Source organism: Echiichthys vipera (genome assembly GCF_963691815.1).
Source record: "Echiichthys vipera genome assembly, chromosome: 18".
NCBI lineage: Eukaryota > Metazoa > Chordata > Actinopteri > Perciformes > Trachinidae > Echiichthys > Echiichthys vipera.
The window spans coordinates 19625825-19650252 of record NC_139843.1 but is presented as its reverse complement, the minus strand read 5'-3'; the positions used below and the strand labels follow the sequence as shown (position 1 = coordinate 19650252).

The 24428-nt window shown below is 40.8% G+C and overlaps 1 protein-coding gene across 1 annotated transcript in view; it reads left to right on the top strand.

Moving 5' to 3' along the window:
- rab26 (RAB26, member RAS oncogene family) overlaps positions 1–16305 on the top strand; it is a 104953-nt gene extending 88648 nt beyond the window's left edge. Inside the window, exons 6-9 of the mRNA XM_083933054.1 lie at positions 11657–11722; positions 12991–13047; positions 14004–14080; positions 16181–16305. Coding sequence (XP_083789180.1) covers positions 11657–11722; positions 12991–13047; positions 14004–14080; positions 16181–16283 — 303 coding nt within the window. The 3' untranslated portion in view covers positions 16284–16305. The remainder of the gene's footprint in view (positions 1–11656; positions 11723–12990; positions 13048–14003; positions 14081–16180) is intronic.
- The last annotated feature ends 8123 nt before the right edge of the window (positions 16306–24428 follow it).

Sequence of the window (24428 nt, the reverse complement as noted above, 5' to 3'; positions counted from 1 at the left end):
CTTGTCATTTTAGCATTTTCTTTTGGTCCCTCTCACTCATCTTAATTACATATTTGCCCCTGCTGTTGTTGCTGTAAAAACACACCGTGGGTCTTTTGGGCATTAGTTGGAATTTTTAAGACTGTTATTGTTGTTTGTTGTAACGTGTGTTCTGTTTTTTTGTTATTTTTCCAGTGATTTCCCTGTAAGCAGCTGTTTCTTTGTGATTAGACGGTCTCTATAAGTAAAGCTTTTTTGCTGTCTTGAGCCCACTTTTCTGTTTATTTGACGGTACAGATATGCAGCAAGATATTCAGAACTTTGCACCCGTGTGATATCTGTGTACTATTCACATTGCATTGTAAGTTGTTTTTTTGCTGCTGCACATTGTGAGTGTGTATTTGTATATCCGTCGGGCAAATTTGCCATTGTATTGTATGTAGTAAGGGCCTGCCAAGACTGAACTGGAGCATAGCAGCAGAAATACTTTTGGAGGCAGAGTGTTAGAAACATCAGTCCATGAAATGTGCTGATAAAGAAACATGAATTCTTGACATTCATTAAAACAGGAAACAATTGCTACATTCACAGGGCTCCAGTCATTTTAGGGCTATAACATATCTTTAATATAAATAAATGATGAATATGTAATAAATGGTTTCCTTTGTTTGACCATCAGTTAAAAAGCTCTATTATCAATATTGTATTAAACTAGCTCATCACACTTGAAGCTAAAAGTCTTTTCACACCAATCACAGATTTTTGTTGAAATACATTTGTAAGGAAATTTATAAAAAAAACCTTTTCCCATGAAATACACCATAAGCTCGCTAGCTAAAGTTACCGGCTAACTTTAGGGAAACTGACAATTTTCAACTGGCTTTGTGTCACAGTAGTCCTACATGTAGGTGAGCAATGCCAGAACCCAGAGATCCCCGCTCACCCACTTTCAACAGTCCTTTGGATGACTCGTGCCTATGTTCCCTGGGTCCTATGTTCCCCGCTTTGTATGTGCTTTGTATGTGACCCTGCTTGTCACAGAAAGGGTCTTATGTTCCCTGTTTCCACATCAGTGCTGAATTTCCCGGCAAATATGCCTATGTAAACCCTAACACTACCCCCTGACCCTGACCCTAACCGTAACCCTAACAAAATGCTGAATCAAACCAGTGGAGGGATTTGATTCCCCGGGTTCCCTCTGGGAACATGGGGATGACGCCCTTATGTCACCCAGTTAAAACTAACCTGTTTCCCTCCTTGGCATTTAGCGCAGCACCATTGAAACTGACACTGACTTAGTGTTCAGCTCTGCCAAACATTTTAAGGCATAGAGTTTGTCATCCATCCCTTTCATACAGTGTATGATAATAACCGACATAACTGGAGCCAAGTTTGAAAACAAAATCAGCCAGACAGCACAAGTTTTATACAGTTATTTATTTAGCCTCACTAAAAACATAAATGATAGTCTATATGTGGAGCTCTGCTGTGCTGTGCAGAAAGGAAAGGGATTTATTATATATACATTCCCCAGCTTCAAATACATAACTGAAAAAAACTGAGATGAATACTAATTTAGGATTTAACAGTTTATTTCCTGTCGGTTAATTAACCCATTAATAAACTAATATCAATGCTCTTTTCTAGTACAAATGCACTTGTTTTACTGCAAAGAATGTCATATCTGTTATCATATTGACAGCCAACAGAGCCATACACCAGCCAAATACCATATGCTATACAAGCAAATATACAACAGTAATTTAGAGCGACATTTTGGGATTTATCATCTCTATTAGCTACCAGCAGGAATTACAACACAACATTTGCAGGGTTAGTTTCTTCCTACTCAAGTACAGTAGCATCACATGCTCTAAAGCAACACTTGCCTGAACTCACACAAAGGAGAAGTAAAATTTCCCCAACAGAGAGAAGTTAACCAAATAATTACAGCAGATATTCAACAGACATGTATAGCAGAGAGGTAAAACATCATGCAATACTGAAGTAGTTTGTCATTTGTATGAGAGATGGGAAGAGTTTAGCAATATTAAAAACTTCAAATGAAGGCTGATATGCCATGATATACCATCCACAGCACATACAATACACATACTGTAATATGAACAATTATTGAAGGTTGAAGGAGTCTCCTCTCTCAGTCTCCTCCGCCAGGGAAGCGTGGAGTGGACCTCTCCCTGTCGCAGCTGGTGCCCACACACAGCCCTGCTGAGACACCGAAAATGCTGTTACTATTGATGGACCCTGTAACAGCTCTCCTCTCCTCTCCACACATGGTAAAGGAAAATCAATCAAAAGCTAATCAGGGTGAAAGGCACTCGGACATCTACAATTGGATCATCTGCAAACTTTGAAGAGTGCTGTGTATCATCTGTATATACAAAAGATCATATCTTATATGTATTTACTCTTTGTGTAAAGAGGGGCACCAGCCGTTTTACTTCAGTTTCTCATCATGAGGAGCATTTCTCAGTATATAAATCTAGCTACAGTATATAATGTCATCCGTCGTCCTGGAGGAAGTGTAAGGAAGTACCTCTGAGGATGTAATAAAGGGGTATTATGGCTTCAGCTAGTAGAACTTTTTTTTAATGGAAAGCATTACGAGCTGGGGTTTCAAAGGAAGTCATTACCTGACAGGAAGAATCATACCGAGCCAACTTCAAAGAGCTAGTGGCGAAGAAGGCTGACTGTCCCGTCGCCTGTGTCTTGCCCAGAAGAGGTATTTGAATACACTACAAAGACTGCAACAATTAGCACATATGTTCTGCGCCTGCGCGAGAGAAAATTACTCTCCATACCAGCAGGCGGCGGTAGTCTGTATTCGTGATTCAAAATGGGAATTGGGAGAGCGAAAAGACGGCTCAAGATGCTAGTTAGCCAGTTGGCTCAACAACACAAGGCAATCTTAAAACATACAGTTAGGAACCGTCAATGGCTTAAACGAATAATCTCAGTGTTTTCTAATCTAAGTTTATTTTCAACCTTAAAGCCTCTTGACTGTCTTGTTTTGTTAACTTTTCTTACTTCAGTTTCTCTTGCACACTGACAGAACTGTGAGAAAGAGTGATTCCTCTCACTAACAGGCACTGACGGCTCTGCAGCCACAAACAGCAGAGAATGTCCTACTAGTGGCAACAGTGCGGGACACAACGTAAAAACTATTCCATTGGTTCCTGCATTTTACTGAAAGAGATAATCATGTTGGATTGTGGAAAGGATCCAGTGTGGAAGGACCCCCCCTTTCCTGTTGATCCTACTGTAAGCTGTACTGTCAAATACAAGCAAAAAAACAAATAATAATAATCTTTAAAAAGATACTCTCTACTCTAATCCTGTTGCTAAAGCTGAATTAATAATTAAATGAATTGGAATTTAATGCTTCAGTAATAATAAACAAAAGGGGAGGGAGCCTCCACAAAAGTACATTCACGTATGTTCATTATTTTAGTGAACTGTGACGTTTACGTTTGAAGTTAAATTATTGCTCTGGTTCTCTAAGGAGCATGGTCATGCTCAACACCATGGGCGCTTTTTAAGTCGTCCATAAATGAAGTCTGCATGTTCATTTCTGCCTTATACTACATAACCTTAGCCCTATTTGCATTGTGATAGTAGAGCAGTGTCACTGGAGGGCAGCACTAAAATATGAGCCAATGATTCTTTATGTCCAAATCTGCACATTAGAGAACCTTCCCAGATCCTGTAAGTGTCTGTTTACCTTTTACTTATCAAGAAGTACTATGCTAAATTATTGGATTACCCCATTGTTAGATGTACAGTGTGTGTTGTGTTTACGTTATTATTCCTTCTTCTCAGGTAATTAGTGGGACATGTTCAACATTGCTTACCAGTTTTTCTTGTATTCAGGCTTCTGCGGTCCTCAGTCTGGTGTGAATGTGTAGGTTGTGGCTTGATAACACTGGTGTAAATTATCTCCTCATTAGCTATAACTGTCCCACAGTGCTGGTGTGAATGAGCCATCAGCTGTGCTATTTGTCTCGCCACTGCAGTTTTTTCTGGAACAGGTGGTGGCATTTTGCTCGGCCGAGCGGTCACCCTCACCTCCTCTTCATACCCCCCGCTAAAGACATCATCAGGCTCATCCAAAAGGGTGACAGAGCGGAGATGCACGGCACAGAGCTCCTCAAGAGTCACCACAGGTAGAGGGGTCCCCGCGGATCTGAGGAAGGCTGACGAGTCGGAGTGGCGACGGGACGGTTTGGGTCTGAGAGGGGGTTTGATTTTGGGAGAAGGATCTGGATTAGCAGCGTCTGATTTAGAGTTAGTGGCAGGACTAGATTTGGGTTCAGGGAAGATAACAGGGAGGGGAATCTGCAGAGACAGCCTGTGAGTGCGAGCCCATGGGGAGGTGGAGCTGGACTTAGGACGCAGTTTCCATCCTCGGGGGTCATGGCCAGTGATGACAGATGTCTGTACAGGAGGAGTAGAGGAGCAGGAAGAAGTGGAGGATGAGGAGGAAGAGGAGGAGGATGGGTGAGGTGAGCTAAAGACCCCAATGGGGGGGAGGGAGTAGCGTTTGGATGAATAATTGGATGCTGTGTGGGGTCGAAGGAGAGATGCTCCACGCTGAGGAGGCTGTGGTTCCTTCTTGTTCTTCCTCACAGTAATAAGAGGGGAGGCCCCGCACTTGCAAAAATCTGCCGACCATCGCCTCTGATGAGAACATGGGGTCACATTAGAGGTGGAGACTGTTGAGAAAGGCCGCTCTCTGGGCTCCTGGCTGCGTGTTGGGACAGGTGCTGGTCCTTGTCTGTTTTTGCAGTGTCTGTCCTGTGCTCTGATGCACACGTGATTAGCTTCAGACACTTTTATACTCATCTGGCCACACTTAGCATAGCTACCATCAGCACTGGATGGGTTAGCGGCACCATTTATGATAGCGGCACATTTACTCATCTTGCTTGAAGGGGCTCACCTTACCTCACCTCAGTGTTTGTACCCCTGTGAAGACAAACATGTTGAAAGTGAGAGGACGGAAGGAGGGAGGGGATGTCAAGATGTTGAATTTAGAAAAGAGGAAAAGGAGACGCCCATCTGGACTTCTCAAAAAAAGTCACACTTCATAACCAATGTCAACACCCATCAGTCGTGGGAAGTTTTGAAAGGACATTGTGGTTCAACTGAAAATCACTTGTTTGATTTGAAAAGACATTAATGACATTTATACAGTTATATAACTCCTGTTTAGCTTTTTTGCTACAATGCTAAGCTCTTGTAACAGTAGCTCAAATGGACATGAGTCATAGTGTCAGCAAACTGACTCTGTTATGTACTACAACCATATAATAGCCTTAGGTTTGCTAACAATAACAATGCAACAGAGCCACATAAGCTAAGCATACCAGACCAAGTAAGGCTGGAGCAGCACAGAATTTTGTATAGTGAGTTTTATTATTTACGTATTATGAGGAAGATTACTCTCTAAAGTTACATAGTCCTACATTAAATTATATAAATAGAGTAGTGGATTTGATGAAACTACTTTTGTATTGCACACACAATAAACATGCAGGCTAACCAAATAACTGAAACATGAACTCTGAAAACTGAAAACCTCAAATTAATATGTCCAAAAACTTCAAAAGGAACACTGACATGTTAACAATGTGAGTACGTTTGTGTCCAAGATCAAGGTCAATGTAAAATATAATCACTGTTTACCTGTAGATGTGTGTTGATCTCAGTTCTCAAACTGGACTAACTTCTCTCACATCATTCCTAATATCACTCTCTCTCTCTGTCTCTCTCTGTCTCTCTCTGTATTTCCCCGCCCAGCAAACCACTCACATCTGACCACAACTTCCTCAAACTAACGCCCAGAAACTCTGGGCTCTCACACCAGTCAAGTTGATTAACAGCTGTTTTCATCATAGCGTGAAGTAAGAGCCGTATAGGAAAGTAGGTATTGGTTCATGAGAAACACATTTCAGTTAGGAGTGATTGGACATGTAGCCCGTTCTGTAACAAAACTTCAGAGAACCTTTTTTTCCCACTTTGCTCAGTTTTTATCCAAATACATATTTACATACGACTATTTTCCACAGTGAGGTTTGAGTATCCGGAACTTTCATTTACAATGACTTTGGAGCTCCACATTGCACCACCATGAGGTTGACTCTTGTGGTTCTGAGTGACCTGTCTTAACAAACAGTAAAGACATTTGGTAATACTTTGGTTTATGAACAAATAATCACCAACCAGGGTTCCAGCGCCTTCTTAAACATCATATAAGGACTTTAAAGGCCTTTCCATGTCCAATTCCCTTGAATTAAATGACCCATATGGCATAGTTTGAGACACGGATCATTGTTAATTACTGTTGCTGAGAATTTTCATAATGAGAACCAGCAAGCTTTACAGAAACTCACATATGACTATTAAAAAGAGGCAGAGGTTGCTTGCTGCTGTTTAGCCTGCATCATTTGAAATCAGTGATGCACACGTGACCATCACACTTTCTCAAGACAGGTGGCGTGTAAAACAGTGACACAACTGCTGAAAACGCATGAAGACAGTGGAACGTAGCCTAAGTTAAAACTATTTATTAATATTACATTCAAAATGCCCCCGCGACCCGACCCCGGATAAGCGGTTGAAGTTGAGAGATGAGACATTCAAAATGTTTAAGGACCCGTGGGAACCATGCAAAACTGAATATCAAATAAGTATTACAGACTAAAACCTTTTTTTTTTTCTACCAGGCTGTAAACGTGTTTATTTCTGATGTAAAGTTGTGCATTTTACCAGTGGGGTCTATGGGGATCAACTCATTTTTTGAGCCAGCATCAAGTGGCAATTTGAGGAACTGCAGTTTTTGTGACTTTCGTGTTCTGCTGCTGCTCCGCTAATGTATTTATGCAGTCTGTGTAGACATTGTGTATGTTTTGTTACTACCTACAAGTGGAATGTAGCTACATTTTTCTATTTGGAAAATCCTTAAGTACCATCAAAGATGAAGGCATAACCATGATAATAACTCATAACTTAACCTAAAGCTGCTATTTGCAGGATTAAACTCCGGTGACTCAAAGTGATATTTTCATTAGGATCATAAAATTTTACCAAACAGATGAGAACATTGTGAAAAATATGGGGCCATAGGTGCTTTAATGTGCTTTTATTCACCAGTTACAACTTGGTTAATAAAAAAAATGATTCTTGATTTTCTGTGAAAAAAAACTTCAGTATTTCAAAGCAATCCCAGTCCACGTTTTTCAATTTTTGAGTACAGCTCTTTCAAACCTGGGGGGGGGGGGGGGGGGGGTATTTTCTCGACTTCTGGGGATTTGGAGAAAAAATGGTAATACTGATTTATACATTTCACTCATCTGTTTTGAAGAAACCCACAAATTTCAGAGAGTTTTAGCAACTATGAAAGTCAGAATGTGGCCTTCTCTGGTGACTCCTGATGTCCTCTGCAACCACACCCTGCAATTGGTTTGATCTTCTCTTAGCATACACTCTTTTTACATTTCTATGTTGTTTGGATGTTTTCGGAGAGCTAAAAATAAGCACCCAGCAAACTGATCACATGACTCTGCAGCTACCCCTTTTATAAACCTGTCTGGTCATGACATTCAGTCTCATTCGTCGGTCTCCCGTTGCACAAAATTCGATGGTTGGATAGTCAAAGTGTCAGCCAAAGGCTGGACCAAATCTGTTCATCTAACTGCGTGTCAAAAGCTATCACATGTAGACCAACGCATACACGTGTCTTCCTCCCATGCTTCCACATACTGTGTGACTTCTAACGCTCAGTGTCGACAGCGAGTCTTTTGAAGTTTGATCACTTTCTGTACAGGAGCTGCGTTCCTGCTTTCACTTTCTCGTAATCCACCCACACAGGCCGCCGAGATCTTTCAAGGCTGTGTGAGTAATTGGCAGGTTCGCATGTTGTCAAGAGTCGGGACTGCTCTGTACATTAATCTCTGTGTAATGAAGTGATGTAAACCCCCAGGGAGGGAGCGCAGCATACTGTAAACCTGTGGATGAGGGGAAGGATTACTGCTGATCCGAGTGGTATTCGTCTGATGGTAAACTCAGAGAGAGAGAAATGGAGGGGGGCAGGTGGAAATGTGTGTGAGAGAGACCTGACCTTTCTCTCGCTGTTTCATTCGACGGCAATAAAATATATTTACCTCTGCTCCCCTCCAGTCAGAAGAGATCAATACATGCTTATTGATGCTTGACATGTTAACGGCAGCTGTCTGTCTAGCTGTACGTCTGTCATGTTTGAGGTTATACTCCTTCTGTGTATCTACATCGCTGTTACAGCCCACGCGGCAAACTTTTAAAAACTGAGTTTGCTCTATCTGAAAAATACAAAAATGAATTGATTTACTTTATTCCTACAGTCGCACATTTGATTTAGGCCTAAAATTCAACCTAGGGAAGTTGTTTATAATGCATTTCTGGAATCAAGAGGGAATTTCATCTGAAGTTGGAAAGCAAGACCAGCTCAAGAGACATGTACAGTACAGCTCTGTTTAAAATTGAGAGATTCGAAGCCTGATCCCCCAGGTTTGCTAGGAAAAGGATTACAAAAACCCTTCAGATCTTTTGATTAAGGACTCGAAGATCCAAGTAAAACAACGACTCACACACTTGGGTTTTGGAGGATTCCTGGAAGTGAAAAATGCCCCAAATTTTGCTTGATTACGTTGAAAAACCAAAGGAGCAAATGAAGGTACAAGTTGCATAATAGTTTCATAGCATTATAATATATTGCTGATTTACAGCTCTCTAGATGCCTTTCAACCAAAGACAGCTAGAGAGATTGCTCAACACAAGGCCATTATTTCATCACTGCTACCTGCATCAATTTGTACTGTATTTTATTGGCTATTTATTAGCTACTTTAGATTTATTTTAATTGTATTTTATTTGAATCTTTACTTTATTTTATTTCTACTTTATTCATCTTTATGGCTTGTTTCTACTGTGCACGGAGCATTGGAACGAAAGAATATCCCCCCGGGGATCAATAAAGTATTCTGATTCTGATTCTGATTTCTGTTTAGTCTGGTTCATTTCCCCCCTCGGTCCAGCTCATTAGAGCAGGTGTGAACCAAAACAACCTCACTGAGACCCTTTGAGCAATGAGGAAGTGTGCTGGACATAGAAGCCGATTTGACATAGTGCCGATTTGACATAGTGGCCAAACAGTGGAACTGCAACTTCAGGGTTGCCCAAAATGAACTACATGGCGAAGGAGATATCCGTAACTCAGTGGATATTTTGTTTGATTGTCACAACTTCAGCAAAATGGCTGGTGGTCATATCATGATTTGATCCATTCGGTCCAATTAAATCATTTAATTCCTATTCAAGCTGTCGGGGATCAACCAATCAACCGTGTCATTTTATAGACTGATCAACACTGTATCCAGTTGTCTTTATACATCCATGCTCCCACCCCAGACACATCTGACCTGAGAGTGTCAGAGTAGCAGAGTGAACGTTCTTGTGTGGTTTGTAGTAGTTTGCTTGATTTGCTTTCCTTATCTATGGGGATTTGCTCTGTTCTGAAGCCAGCCTTAAGCGGCCACTCGACTGGCACTTCAGCATTGGCTTAATTTCTCAGACACAGAGGTCACTGCTTAGTAATTGTTTTTCTGAAAATGTAATGATAATATTTGCACACATTTTTGTTGAGGACATCTTTTTTTTCCAGCTTTCTGTATACAATTGACATACAGATGAAATGTCTGTTCTCCCCTGCCATAACAGCCTAACCTTCCTCTTCTCCTACCTCAAACCGTAGAGGAGTTCTGACACAACCATGAACCTCTCTCTCTTTGCTGATTTCACTGTTGCATCTCCATTTCATTACACCTACCTCCATCTTCTCCTCTCTCTTATCCAGGCTTAGCAGGCAGAATCTCTGTCCTCCAGGATATCCTGTGAATTCAAAAATGAGGCAGGCTGGAAAGTTAATACAAATCTTGTGATCCTCTATGGTTCATTATTTTCTATCTTTACTATCTGTGAACTAATTTTACTGCCAACAAAACCAACTTTTCACTTTTCTTCATGTATAACAGTTGAACGCAAAAGTGGATATAGATTGAATCGCACACACAGAAGCACTCACACAATGCATCATCTGCTCAGAGAATGTTAAGGGACAGTAATTACCATAACTCAAATCATTTCCATAATCATCTAGGCTAATTAGAAACATAAAAGTAGGGCAGTTATTTCGGCTTTAATGTAAATAATTGCAGCCTGCATTAATAATCATATTTTACAAATTAAAAGTGGTCATCATAACAAGACACAAGTACAATGTTAAAGGGGGATTTAAGTATTTTTTTAACCCTGTTTCCCTTTGTATTTGTGTCTAAGTGACTAATGGGATCAGTTATTGAAAGTGGTCCAATGTTGGAGTTCTGCAGCCAGCAGCCATGAACCAGGCTGCAATGTAATCAAACTTAATTCTGGAAAGACGGACATGTTTGCAGTTATCATTTTGTGCTTTTGTGTGTAGATACTGTTGCAACACAGTAACTATAGCTAATGGCATTAGCCTACCTCCATTCTGTCTGCAGCAGGTGTCGACTTGAAAAGCTTGTCTTGAGTACATTTCATTTGTACTCAAGTAAGGTTCGCCTCAGGTGTAAAAACAACTGTACAAAAAACAGCAATCTAATTCTATAAATTGAATAATAATAGTAGTTTAGCATAACCTTTATTTACAACTGTGCAAAAATACAGGGTTTAAACAGAACAAATAGGGCATATTGATTTGAACTTTAACTTTAAATGGGCTAGATTTCAAATGTCAACATTATAAATCTAGCTTCCAACTTTTCAGTTCAGCCCTAAAACCAACAATATCAACCTGACTGAATCCTTTTATAAGCAGGTCATTGTCATTGTGCATCAGATGTTGTTTATGCAAAATATCTATCCATCCCAACCTCCCAGAAATGTCACATCCAATTCTGTTCTGTTCCCACATAAACAGAGCCCGTCCTGATTGTGTTGCCTTCCATCAGTGTACTGGAATATTGCTATTTGCGTTTATTTGTTTTTGTTTCCTGTGAATGATGTTAAATGAAATATTAACTGACAGTAAAGAGTGACTTGTCAAATACTAATCAGATCTCGAAGGTTAGCGACCATGCCTCTCTCTCTTGTTTGTTTGAGCTACATCCATCTTCTTGCCTGCTCAGTGACGACCCTGGTCATTCCAAAAGTTTGCTTTAAAGTTGAGTGCTGCACGTATGGTGTAATAAACTAACAATGAGATCTCTTAAGAAAGTGCATGTGAGCAGAGTAAGAGAAGTGCTTTTTAACCAAGCCAGGTAAAAGAGAGCCAAGACACTCCTGGCCTGTAATTGGAAGAAGATGGATGAATTTGAGATGCAGGAGCAGGGAAGATGGGTGAAGAGGGGATCTGGAGGGTGGAAGGGAGGAGAAGATGGACTGCAGCCAGTGAACAACCGATGAATCTTTTGTCTTTCTCTCTCTCTCTCTCTTCTCTATGGATCCATTTATCTCCTCTGTCATCACTATCTGCCTCTAATCCCTACCCCTGTATAATGCCTATCTACTCAGTACTCTCTTCTTTCTCTTCTTTCCTTTTTATGTTTTTGGATTTCTTCACCACTCCTCTTTCCGTCTCCAGGCCTGGCTGACAGAGATCCACGAGTATGCCCAGCAGGATGTGGTCATCATGCTGCTGGGCAACAAGGTGAGACCTTGCCAACCCTGGGAGATGGATGGACAGATGGACTCATAGAGGGAGGGAAGGAGGGAGATATGGCAGGAGGAGAAGTCTAAGGATAGATTTATTGATGTGTCTAAAAACAGGGAAAGAAATTTATTGCAGACTGGATTTTCAAATGTCACAAAATGTCTCGGGATGTTTCTTTTCATTATATAAGATATAGGACATTCTGTTGGAAAAGTGACTAAAGATGAAATTATAAAACTCAATCAATATTTGACATTTTGTGTTATCATATGACTGTATGTAGTGTGAATAGAGCCCACCCACAAATAATTAACAACTCTGCAGTTCAACTCAGCTCTGTGCAGATGAGCATCTTTTAGCTTTCAATTTCTTACAATTGGCGGCCTTAAACATCACTTAAATGAATGCTGTTGTTCCGTAGTTGCTAAATGTGTAAATAGGTAATGTTTGCTAACATGTCTCTATATAAACTTTAAGCATTTTTGCTCCTCTATCTTGTTTCCGGACACAGCAGGAGGAGGTATTTTTTTCAAAGAAAAAGCTCTGGGGACCAACTAGACGATACCTGCCCAACCAGTATTGGCAGAGGGGAAATGTTAAACTATACTACCAGGGGCTTAAAATTATCTTAATATCATATGCAAGTTATAACCACATAATCCATGCTGAGTGGAAGGAGATAGACATATGTTTCTAGTCTGTTAGTCTGACAATCTTAGTTAAGGCTATAAGCTAAGCTGAGCTAATTAAATAACTAGGCTTCCTGGTGTTTTCAAAACAAATCAATTTAAACACAGATGGCAAGTTATCTCACAAATAACTATTGTAAGCTACATGTTTTTCTCAGTAGGTGGTGGAGACTAAAGCCAGAAACATGTTTCCTAATTAATTAAAACATGTCCGGTAAAAGTGTAGATAGGCAACTTTTTGCTAGAACGTTAGCTAGTGCAGCTTTCTAAGGGGATAAAATGCCAGATGTTGTTTTGTGTAGCTTGAATGGAGCTCCCCTGCCTCCAAGTGAACAAAAAACCAATAATCTTATATATCTTCTGTGGCATTTATGCCCAAATGTTTTTCCTAAGCAGTGGTCATGAAAATTGAAGCCAAAAATGACAAAAACTGTGAAAGCAGATGAAAAATCACTAAGTACTGAGGTGTATAAACATGTGAATTCCCTCATTAACCACTCTCCATAATACGCAGTGTGTCAGGACTTGGGATGTGAGCTTCTAGTTTCTTACATGATATTGTGCGTCCAATTCTAGGTTGACTCCACACATGACAGGATGGTGAAGCGAGAGGAGGGAGAGAAGCTAGCAAAGGTGAGCTTCAAATTGCACAAACATGCACAGGAAGCATCTTTGTTCTCAGGGTCCTATGTTATCCAGCTCAATATTGTCTTAATAGGACAGATGGAGGAGCAATGTTTTTGTTGATATCAATATTTCCACAGTGGATTAAAAGATTTTTACCATTGAAATTGTTTTCGAAACTGTGTCTCACAACGAGGACCCTGGGAGCATACATATGTATGTACATACATGGTCAATTTGAAACACGTAACAAGGATAAAAGAGATGCTTTGCTCTGCCCACGCAGTCATGTGTGCCCTTAGACGCCCCATGAAGCTTCTGTGTCTTGATTAGTGTGTGTAATTACGTCTTCATGGAGGCACATAATGTTGTTATTGTTTGGAATAAATGACGGGGGCTTGCTAACTTAATTTTCCAGGCCGTTTTGCTCAGATTATCTCTGAGAGGCGTGTTAGAGTAGATATGAACAGAAATGGTATGCACACACAAGCTTAAGAAACATAAGCATTTCAACAGCATTTCTACGCACGTGCACACACACACACACACACACACACACACACACACACACACACACACACACACACACACACACACACACACACAAACACACACACATCCACACACACACACACACACACACACACACAAACACACACACACCCACACACACACACACACACACACACACACACACACACACACACACACACACACACACACACACACACACAGAATGAGATTACTATACCTGGGAGCATCTTTCATGCCTAATAATGCCTATTAGCACCCATCAAAATTATTGTTCAATTATTGGTATTGATCAGCAGTCCCTCTCTTGGTACTTTAAACCTAAACTTCCAAGCCCATATTAATCTTAAACTAAATTGTTCTGTCAGCATCACACACACACACACACACACACAAATACACACAACAACAGATTTTTCTGTTTCTCTGTGCAGGAGTTTGGAGTGCCCTTCATGGAGACGAGTGCTAAATCTGGACTGAATGTGGAGCTGGCCTTCACAGCAGTGGCCAAGTGAGTCACACACACAACACCACAGTATGAAGGAACACACAACGACAGAGCACACAAACTCTCAAATCCTTGCAGTGATGAGGACCGGAACAGTACTGTCCCCTGTAGCGGTGTGATGTTTTGGAATCTCACGATTTGATTCAAAATGATTTTCGATTCAACACATAGGGGTGATAATTACGGCATCTACTCCAGAATAATGGAAGAGCAAGGGCTTCATCAGCTGCACAGATGAGGCCCTCGTAGAGGTCTGATCAGCTGAAATGAGTCTTCCGAACAGGCCTTATATTTCTGTGTGTGAATCTATTTGAGAGCCTTCACATTCTGTTTCAAAAGCTCTCCATCACTAATGGGGGCAGGTGTAGTTGGAGGACTTTTTTAAGACCTACCACATAAAACGTTTAAAAGCGGAGCTCAAGATAGTTTGAAAAACAAGCGCAGTTAGGGGAGAGGAGGGTTTTGACAATTTATTTTTTGACATAAATTGTTTTTTCCCTCAGGCCATGATATGATAATGAAAGTTAACGTTAAGCATTCAAATAGACAGGGACACAAATTAGAAATTCAGCTTTTATAATGAGATCAAGCCAAATGTTTAATTTGACAGCAACATCTAATAGTTGTGCTTGTCTTTTATTTCTTAATAATGACACCACCGTGTTGAGCCTCACTGAAATGTGTAGTGTCAGACAGTTTGTGTGGGAGTTGTTTTACATTTATAGCCTCGTTATGGTAACAGGCTGGCATGGTTGGGTGTTAGCAAGAATAGCATGACAGTCTGGCCCACACCATGCAAATACAGAATATCAGACCAGCTCTTTTTATGCCTCCGTGACAGCCGTGGCCAGGGGCATCGGGTTTTTGGGTCCATCTGTCCCTCCCGCTGATGTGAATGCAGTAGGTGCGTTTCCATTAAGGTCGAATACCTGGAATGAGGCGGGTCTCTCTCGCCCAAACGCCCCTAATTTGCATGTGAGTCCCCCAAGTGGCCGTTTGACCGGCTGTTTTTTTACCCTGTTGCAGAGCAGGGACGTTTTTCTCCCCCGAGACAAGCCCAGTTGCTGATTTGATATAACTCTAAGCGGAAGGGTGACGTGTGGTAGTACAGACGCCACAACAACACGTAGAGAGTAGTCACTTTTATCCAATGGTGTAGTAGAACGCAGCGCAGAAACTGATCTGTGCACGCGTATCTTTGCGCGGGCTTTTTAAAATGAGTACTGCAGCGTCCGGGTTGGATTCTGACCTGTGGTCCTTTGCTGCATGCTCCCTCTATAAGCAGGGTGACAGCCTGTCTGTCAACACACACTTTTACAGAGCCAGGAATTTTTAAGGTGGAGTGTTTTCGTAACTTCTAAATAAGTTGACATTGTTAATCATACGGGCCACCTTAAATCAAACTGCAACTATTCTGTATTTCTCCCTTGGAGAAAGTACACACACCCACACAGTCCTGAGAAGAGGTCTAATCAACTACTGAAAACACCTGTGTGGGTGTTCAGGGACTGTGAAAAAAAATGTGTAGCTATATAATTTATGTTATGTTGGGCTAACTTTTGATGTTTACATTAAGTTAAATTTTCAAGCGCATGTTTTGTTTTTTTGTTTTTCACAGCTGCACCTTTTTATTGTATGAATCAAACCTAGACTTAATTTGTATAATTCCAGAGTGGAGAGATATATTTAGGAATATGTTTCAATTGGTCAAGTTAATTTTTCTCTCACGTCAGCTTGTATTAGCCATGTTTCTGGCCGCCTGTAATCTCACAGTCATTGAGCTAAAACCTAATGGTATGCTTTGGAAATACTGTGGATGAGTGGACTCCATGTCTAAAACATGAAATGGTGCATCCTTTTTAACTGTTTAAATGCCACGACACTTTGTCATAACAGTGAAATTGTTATTGTGATATTCTATAATGCAGAGAAGCCATTGCAATTTGAATATGTCTTTGTTGTTGGCAGAGTAAGCCCAGCCTCATGTGTATAATCTCTCTCTCTCTCTCTCTCTCTCTCTCTCTCTCTCTCTCTCTCTCTCTCTCTCTCTCTCTCTCTCTCTCTCTCTCTCTCTCTCTCTCTCTCTCTCTCTCTCTCTCTCAGAGAACTGAAGCACAGGACCATGAAGGAGCCCGATGAGCCAAAGTTTCAGCTGCAGGAGTACGTCGACAAAGAAATGAGGACTGTCGGTTGCTGCCGCTCGTAGACCACATCCTATCTGTGTGTATGTGAGTGTGTTCGAGAGAGAGAGAAAAAGAGAGAGAGAGCGAGAGAGACAGAGAGAGAGAGAAAGAGAACACACAGGTATATTATATTAGAGTGGTAATTAAGCAGGTGTTTTTGAGAATAAACCTGAAATTCTCAGTGTTTGTAACATTTCTATCAGTGGTAATATGGCCGACATGTTCTCTCACCGAACCCACCCATCCTCTGCAACTGTGAATGTAATATACCTCCTATCTACATGCTTGCACATACACATTCATCTACACACCCACACACACACACACACACACACACACACACACACACACACACACACATATACACAGCTAAGTTTGTTTACTTTATGGCCTGTTCAATCCATTAAGTGTGATGTACATATTTTAAATGTAATTTCTTTTCTGTGCCCTGAAGCTTTGTAGTTTGTAAATGCCTGTCTTGTTGAAATAGAAGAACATCGACACATGGTAAATATTAAATAGATATTGTTAAAGTAATACAGTAAAATAAATAGATCTTATGAACACATTTGTACAGTTACACTCACCTAATGTAAGCTGCCAAATGGCACTGTGTGCTGTTTATGTACAGGATATCATATGATAACTGTTTTTAATACTTATTCCTGTGATCATGACTATCATTATGCTGATGTGTGAGTTTAATTTGAGCTCTTCTAAAGACAGGTTGTTCATTTGGACTTTAAAGGACCAATGTGTGGACATGAATTAAATATAATATTCATGCTTGTATTTTCATTAGTGTAAAATCACCTGAAACCCATAATCAGTGTGTTTTTGTCAGAATGAGCCCTTCATATCTACATAGATACTGTTCTCTTCCACAGAGCCCTCCATGTTGCAATAACATGTTTCTATAGTAGCCCAGAATGGACAAACCAAACACTTGCTTTGGAGAGGGCATTTCACATTTTTAAATTATCTGACGGCCACCCTTGGGGTATTCAATTAGTTGCAATACGCAACCTCATCCATAGATGCCACTAAATCCTACACACTGCTCCTTTAAAGCTGTTATGTAAAGCATTTTAACAGGAACACCTCCTGTAATTAGTAGCCCGTATTAAATGTAAAAAACAAGATCATCAGTAAAAAGACTTACTTTTCTCTGAGTTTTACAGATTCAGGGAGAAATCAGTAATGTTGGATTATGGCATGAATGAGACTTGGGTTCTGTTCTGCCTGTAGAACTTCTAGCACTGAATAATTTAGAAACCTGAGAAAAGAAAAAAATTGCAAGACACAAATATTATTTTTACAAAGCGATGGTTCTTGTGACATATGGTCTTAACTTGGATTTTAAAAAGTAAAATATTGACCCTAAAAATAGGAGTTGGAAAATGTTTTGATTCAAGTTCAACTTACAGAACTTCATGAGCACATGGAGTCGAACCTCTAAAGGTGTGTTCAGACCAAACACGAAGCAAATTCTTGCGCATATTTGGCCGCTGGATGTCTTCTGTGACTTGCAAATATTCACCCTTATATGACATTATGAGGCTATTGCTAAATGAGTACATATTTTCTTAACTTAACTATCTGATGGCTTTGCTTTCTTTTCTTCATGCCCTCCCCTTTTTTGTTATGTCTCTCTACAAGTACTAATATAAGGTCGTTGGGCTCGGTGGTCCACAGACTGTCAGTGTGTTTACATGCACATCAGTAACCCGAAAATGGCCTATACCTGGTGAAGGGAATGATCGCATTATTGAAGTTCACCCCGTATACATGAGAGGGGGTTGAATGGGAAAACTAACTTGAATAGTAACTCGACCTCCGGTACAGTAGGTGGCACTCTGCCAACATGCAGCTTTTTTTCCAGTTCACCTTTCTCAAGTCACAAGCGTGGGGGAAAATGGCCGACTTTTGGACAGAATTACGACAGAAACGGGTCTTCTTGGTAGTGAGGTTACTTGCCGTTGTGAGGTCCTCCCTCGGTTTCATTGTTGTTGGTTTTTTTACTTTGTTTTTCGGCACTGTTGCTTCCTGGTTTATTTCTGGGTCAAAAGTCACCACTGCGGAGTGGGGAGCGGGGGATTTCTAACCCCGGCACATGTGCAGATGAGAAACCCAATGATAATCCAGGTAAAGCGCTTATATGCAAGAGAACTCCGGTTACTAAAGGCGTTCTTTAGGTCTGTCAATCAGGGTTTGAGAACTCCGATTTTACCTGGTGTATGGTGTTTACATGGTGTTTGAGAAACCGGAGTGTGCCCTTAACCCGATTATAATCAGGTTTTTAATCTGCATGTAAATGCACCGACAAAAAGATTGTCCTCCTTTTCTAATTCTCAGTGATATCAAGAAAATGCTAAAAGGTTTCCATGACAGCGTCACAAGTTGAAACATTTCAACACTCAGACTTGCTTTGCGTTTGGTCTGAACACATCTTAATAAATACACTGGTTAGAAGCTCCAGATAAATCTAGTAAATATAATAAGTGGACACAAATGTTTAAAACTACTGCACTAGACAATGGGATTTTTTCTTGACTTTGCCAGTTATAATTTCAACGATTTATAATAACATAAATTAAACAGAAATTAAATAGAAATACAATGTGCCAGTCTTGTACTTTTCAAGTTGTGAGTTTGTGAAACCTAGAAGGTTTGATCAAATGTTTTTCTCACTTCTTTTTCCTTCCTGAAGTTCTGTAATACCTGTCGTTGCATAGAGATATAGCCATTGCTATTGGATCTTTGCTGAACTAAGTCATTTCACAGGCATGTTCACCTTTTTTCTGTTTTATCAAAGAATGTTTCATACTGCTATCTGCTTATGTTAATATATAAATTATATCATGAAATACTTTACAGATTCAATTTGCTGACATTAAATATTTACACTCGATCTTGATATACACATTTTACAAAAGGTTTTCAGTATAAATCAGAAGACATTAATTTATTATTAACTTGTAATCTGTTTAGTGTATCTAACCTGAAATGATTTGTATTGTATCAATCTACAGTGCTCACAATAAAGATCAATCATTAGTGAATTAGTTGTTTTTACCTGTGAATGACCGGTGAAGAAGCTTACATGGATGTACATCACCACCATCTGGCAGAGTGTCATTACTACAACATTGACTGTTACTGCCTAGATGTATTCATGAAACACAATACAGTGATATCTGTTGTAGCCCATCTCGTTACAGTACATCAAAACCACTTAGTAAAATGTATTGTGGTCCTTTGATAGTTAAATAGACAAAGTCACACTCAACAAATGACCATATTTGTTGTCCCCACCTTCTTTCATTTTTGTCAAAGCTCTTGTACTCTCTTGTAATATAATAATAATACATACATTTGATTAATATAGCACCTTCACAGAGGGAAAAAAATACTTAAAAGTACATAGAGTCAGCCTACATGAAGGCCCTGAATAGTCTCAGTGCACACACACACACACATACACACACACATATATATACAGGTCCTTCTCAAAAAATTAGCATATTGTGATAAAGATCATTCTTTTCCATAATGTAATGATAAAAATGAAACTTTCATATATTTGAGATTAATTGCACACCAACTGTAATATTTCAGGTCTTTTATTTTTTTTAATACTGATGATTTTGGCATACAGCTCATGAAAACGCCAAATTCCTGTCTCAAAAAATTAGCATATCATGGAAAGGTTCTCTAAACGAGCTATTAACCTAATCATCTTAATCAACTAATTAACTCTCAACACCTGCAAAAGATTCCTGAGGCTTTTAAAAACTCCCAGCCTGGTTCATTACTTAAAACCGCAATCATGGGTAAGACTGCTGACCTGACTGCTGTCCAGAAGGCCTTCATTGACACCCTCAAGCAAGAGGGTAAGACACAGAAAGAAATTTCTGAACAAATAGGCTGTTCCCAGAGTGCTGTATCAAGGCACCTCAGTGGGAAGTCTGTGGGAAGGAAAAAGTGTGGCAGAAAACGCTGCACAACGAGAAGAGGTGACCGGACCCTGAGGAAGATTGTGGAGAAGGACCGATACCAGACCTTGGGGGACCTGCGGAAGCAGTGGACTGAGTCTGGAGTAGAAACATCCAGAGCCACCGTGCACAGGCGTGTGCAGGAAATGGGCTACAGGTGCCGCATTCCCCAGGTCAAGCCACCTTTGAACCAGAAACAGCGGCAGAAGCGCCTGACCTGGGCTACAGAGAAGCAGCACTGGACTGTTGCTCAGTGGTCCAAAGTACTTTTTTCGGATGAAAGCAAATTTTGCATGTCATTCGGAAATCAAGGTGCCAGAGTCTGGAGGAAGACTGGGGAGAAGGAAATGCCAAAAATGCCTGAAGTCCAGTGTCAAGTACCAGCAGTCAGTGATGGTCTGGGGTGCCATGTCAGCTGCTGGTCCACTGTGTTTTATCAAGGGCAGGGTCAATGCAGCTAGCTATCAGGAGATTTTGGAGCACTTCATGCTTCCATCTGCTGAAAAGCTTTATGGAGATGGAGATTTCATTTTTCAGCACGACCTGGCACCTGCTCACAGTGCCAAAACCTCTGGTAAATGGTTTACTGACCATGGTCTTACTGTGCTCAATTGGCCTGCCATCTCTCCGGACCTGAACCCCATAGAGAATCTGTGGGATATTGTGAAGAGAAAGTTGAGAGACGCAAGACCCAACACTCTGGATGAGCTTAAGGCCTCTATCGAAGCATCCTGGGCCTCCATAACACCTCAGCAGTGCCACAGGCTGATTGCCTCCATGCCACGCCGCATTGAAGCAGTAATTTCTGCAAAAGGATTCCCGACCAAGTATTGAGGGCATAACTGAACATAATTTTTTTTTGTATTAAAAACACTTTTCTTTCATTGGTCGGATGAAATATGCAAATTTTTTGAGACAGGAATTTGGGGTTTTCATGAGCTGTATTCCAAAATCATCAGTATTAAAACAATAAAAGACCTGAAATATTTCAGTTGGTGTGCAATGAATCTAAAATATATGAAAGTTTAATTTTTATCATTACATTATGGAAAAGAATGAACTATCACAATATGCCAGTGGAGCGCCTTCAGAGCTGGGGACACCACTGGCCTGGGAACAGCGAGGGCCAACCTGCCACGCCGCAGCAGCAGTGACAAATTAAACTATACGAAAAATGATAACCACACATTTTGAGGACGGCAGAGACGCAGGGAGCTTGTGGCGTGGTATCGAGACCATCACAGATTACAAACCCTCGCCACAGACTTGTGACAGCAACGAGTTCCACCACACTGACCACGGGGGCCCCCCAAGGTTGTGTGCTCAGTCCCCTGCTCTTCACGCTGCTGACCCACGGCTGCGTTCCATTCCTCAGCAGCAACCACATAAGTGAAGTTGGCGGACGACACAACCGTGGTGGGTCTCATCTCCAACAATGATGAGTCCCACTACAGGAAGGAGGTCAGCCAACTGGCCACCTGGTGAAGAGATCACAACCTCTTTTTGAACATCAGAAAGACCAAGGCGGTTGTTATTGACTTCTGGAAAGTCAACACCCACACCCCTAAACTCCCACTGACCATCAACGGTGCTGCTGTAGAGAGAGTTAGCAGCACCACATTCCTGAGGGTGCCCAGCAGTGAGGACCTCTCCATGAAAACACTGCATCACGATCATGTGCTCCATCTGCCGGTGCACTGGTGATACGGGAGCTGCACTGCCTCCAACCCAACACTCTGCAGCACATAGTGAAGGCTGCTGGTCGGTGATCATCGCTCTCCTCACTCCTGGACCCCCCGGTCACTCTTTCCACTTAATTAGTGCCTTTCATTGTCGCTTCAATTCATTTATATTTATATAGTTTCCTGTATATCATGCATATTGTACAGTATGTTCATCTTCTGTTTCTCTGTTTCTTTGCACTTTCAGTGTTTCAGTTTTTCGTGTTTTCTATTTCTCTTGCACTATTTAGAATTTAGAAAGGATTTATTGTATACATATTTTGTACTAAGTGCACAGTGGGTGCAGTGTTACTTCACTCCGTAAAGCTGCCAATAAGATCATTCCTGCTTTCAAAAATGTTTATGATACCCAAAACTTTAATGTGCAAGGAGGTGGGAGGGAGAGCGCAGACTAAAAGGTCAGGCCGAATTAACCTGGAGGTATGATGTGTATGGTGTGGGTGTGGAACATTGGAAAACCCTGTTTTTCAAAGACAGTGAAAAGGGAATGGAAGAATGAGGGGGAGGGAGAGACGAGACAAAGTGACCAGAAGAAGGGAGCAGGTTGACATAACACAGTAAAGCAAGAGAACATTGTGAACGTGCTGCCGGAACTAAAGGCAGAAATACATGGGTTTTTAAATATATATTTCAGATGGGAATTCTCTCATTCTTTTGCCAATTCACCAGCCTATTGTGAAGCAGCTGAAAATGGAAAATAATCTAGAAGCTCTAAAAGGTGGGGATTAGGTTTGAATCTATAGACTATTTAATACATGAACGTCCCTGTGACGTCACCCATAGGTTACAGAAAAGTGCACAGTGTTTGTGACTTTGGACGCACCTGACTCCCCCAAAGTCGTTGCTTCCCACAGTAGCAACCATAGACTGTATCGTAGCGATGGAGTAGGCTAGAGCAGCGTCTATGACGTAAGCATGTTTATCTAAGTTTGTTGTAATTGGCCAATGTCTATGTAAACACACAGCACGACAGCAGTGTTATCCTCCCCACGGCCCTCATCGGCTCATCTGTGCTTTTGGATTCTTTTTTTGGGGGCAGTATTTCAAGCCTTTATTATATAGGCTGGATAGAAAATGGGGTGAAAGAGAGAGGGGAAGACATGCAGCAGAGAAGTCGAATTGCTCTAACCACTGTGCCACCGGCCGCCCCAGACATCTGTGTTTTTAACTAGGAAACCACAGTTTCATGTCACTATGCCAGACAAGTCAGTCAACCCTGGGGAGTGTTCTACGGTCTGGACCCAGGCAATATTCATAAAGCCCTTCGAACAGCTTTATATATTTACAAAAAAAGACTATAGAGGCCTAAGTGGTTTCTTTGTACCAAATGCTGCAACATCATGTTATTCAATTTATACAAACCTATTTCATGTATAAAAGGATATTGGGATCTCTAATGTCAAATGTCAATGTCTTTATTTTGAAGCTACTTTAAAATGCTGCAAGAAACTTTGAGCATACTTCCACCTCAGCTCGTTTTTTTTTTTTTTACACTTTTTAGTACTTTCATTTCTTCTGCCTTTCAGTGAAGACCAATTTGAGTGTTGTTGTTGCTGCTGTTGATGATGAGCTCAATCTAGTTTTCTTGCTCTCTGTTATTGTGTCCCTAGTTGCAAATGGAAAATATTTCCATGCCTACATGATGATCCACGCAGTGTGCTCGGACTAACAGTTATTCCAATTTCCTTAAGACATCCCGGTCTAGGATGGTATGACAATGACACACGGAGAAATGTCCCTCTTTACCGTTTGCTAGATTAAACAGCACTGATTAGAAGGCAGGTGTTTGAAGCACATCTTGACCTGCTTAGATATAAATGGCAGACATGCTGACCTCATGGCAAGTGCACTTCAACTAAACGATAACTGCACTTTAATTCTTTCAAATGTGAGTCATTAATCATTTATTTCATCACCCACATTTCCCAAGCTGTATGCCACAAAATTAGTGTATACTTTATATTTTCTACCGCAGGACTATCTCTTAAATGTGCATAGAAGTATATACTATCGCAATTGTTTTCATTGTGATCAGGGCGACAGGGACCCTCTTCAGTCAGCACTGCAATGCCTTTTATGCCCAGCAGGGGTCACACTTGTATCACAGATTTGAGTAGCCACTGTTGTTCACTGCTGTTCTGTGCACTGTAGAATGGCCATTAACTGTTGAGGAAGAACTAGATTTTTTTTTTGAACTGGGGTTGCATTAAATCTAATGTATGGACAGAGAGGTCAATAATGTATGAAAACAGCTGAATGCATTGTACAGTATGGTGAAGTTACATCTGGTCATGTTAATGCTATTTCTGGTGAAAAGTCACATTAAAAGGTGCTACATTACTTACAATATCAGCACGGAGATATCCTGCATTGCCTACTTTTAAGACCATGTACTGTATAGAGATGTGACAGTGGGACAGATCACTATGGG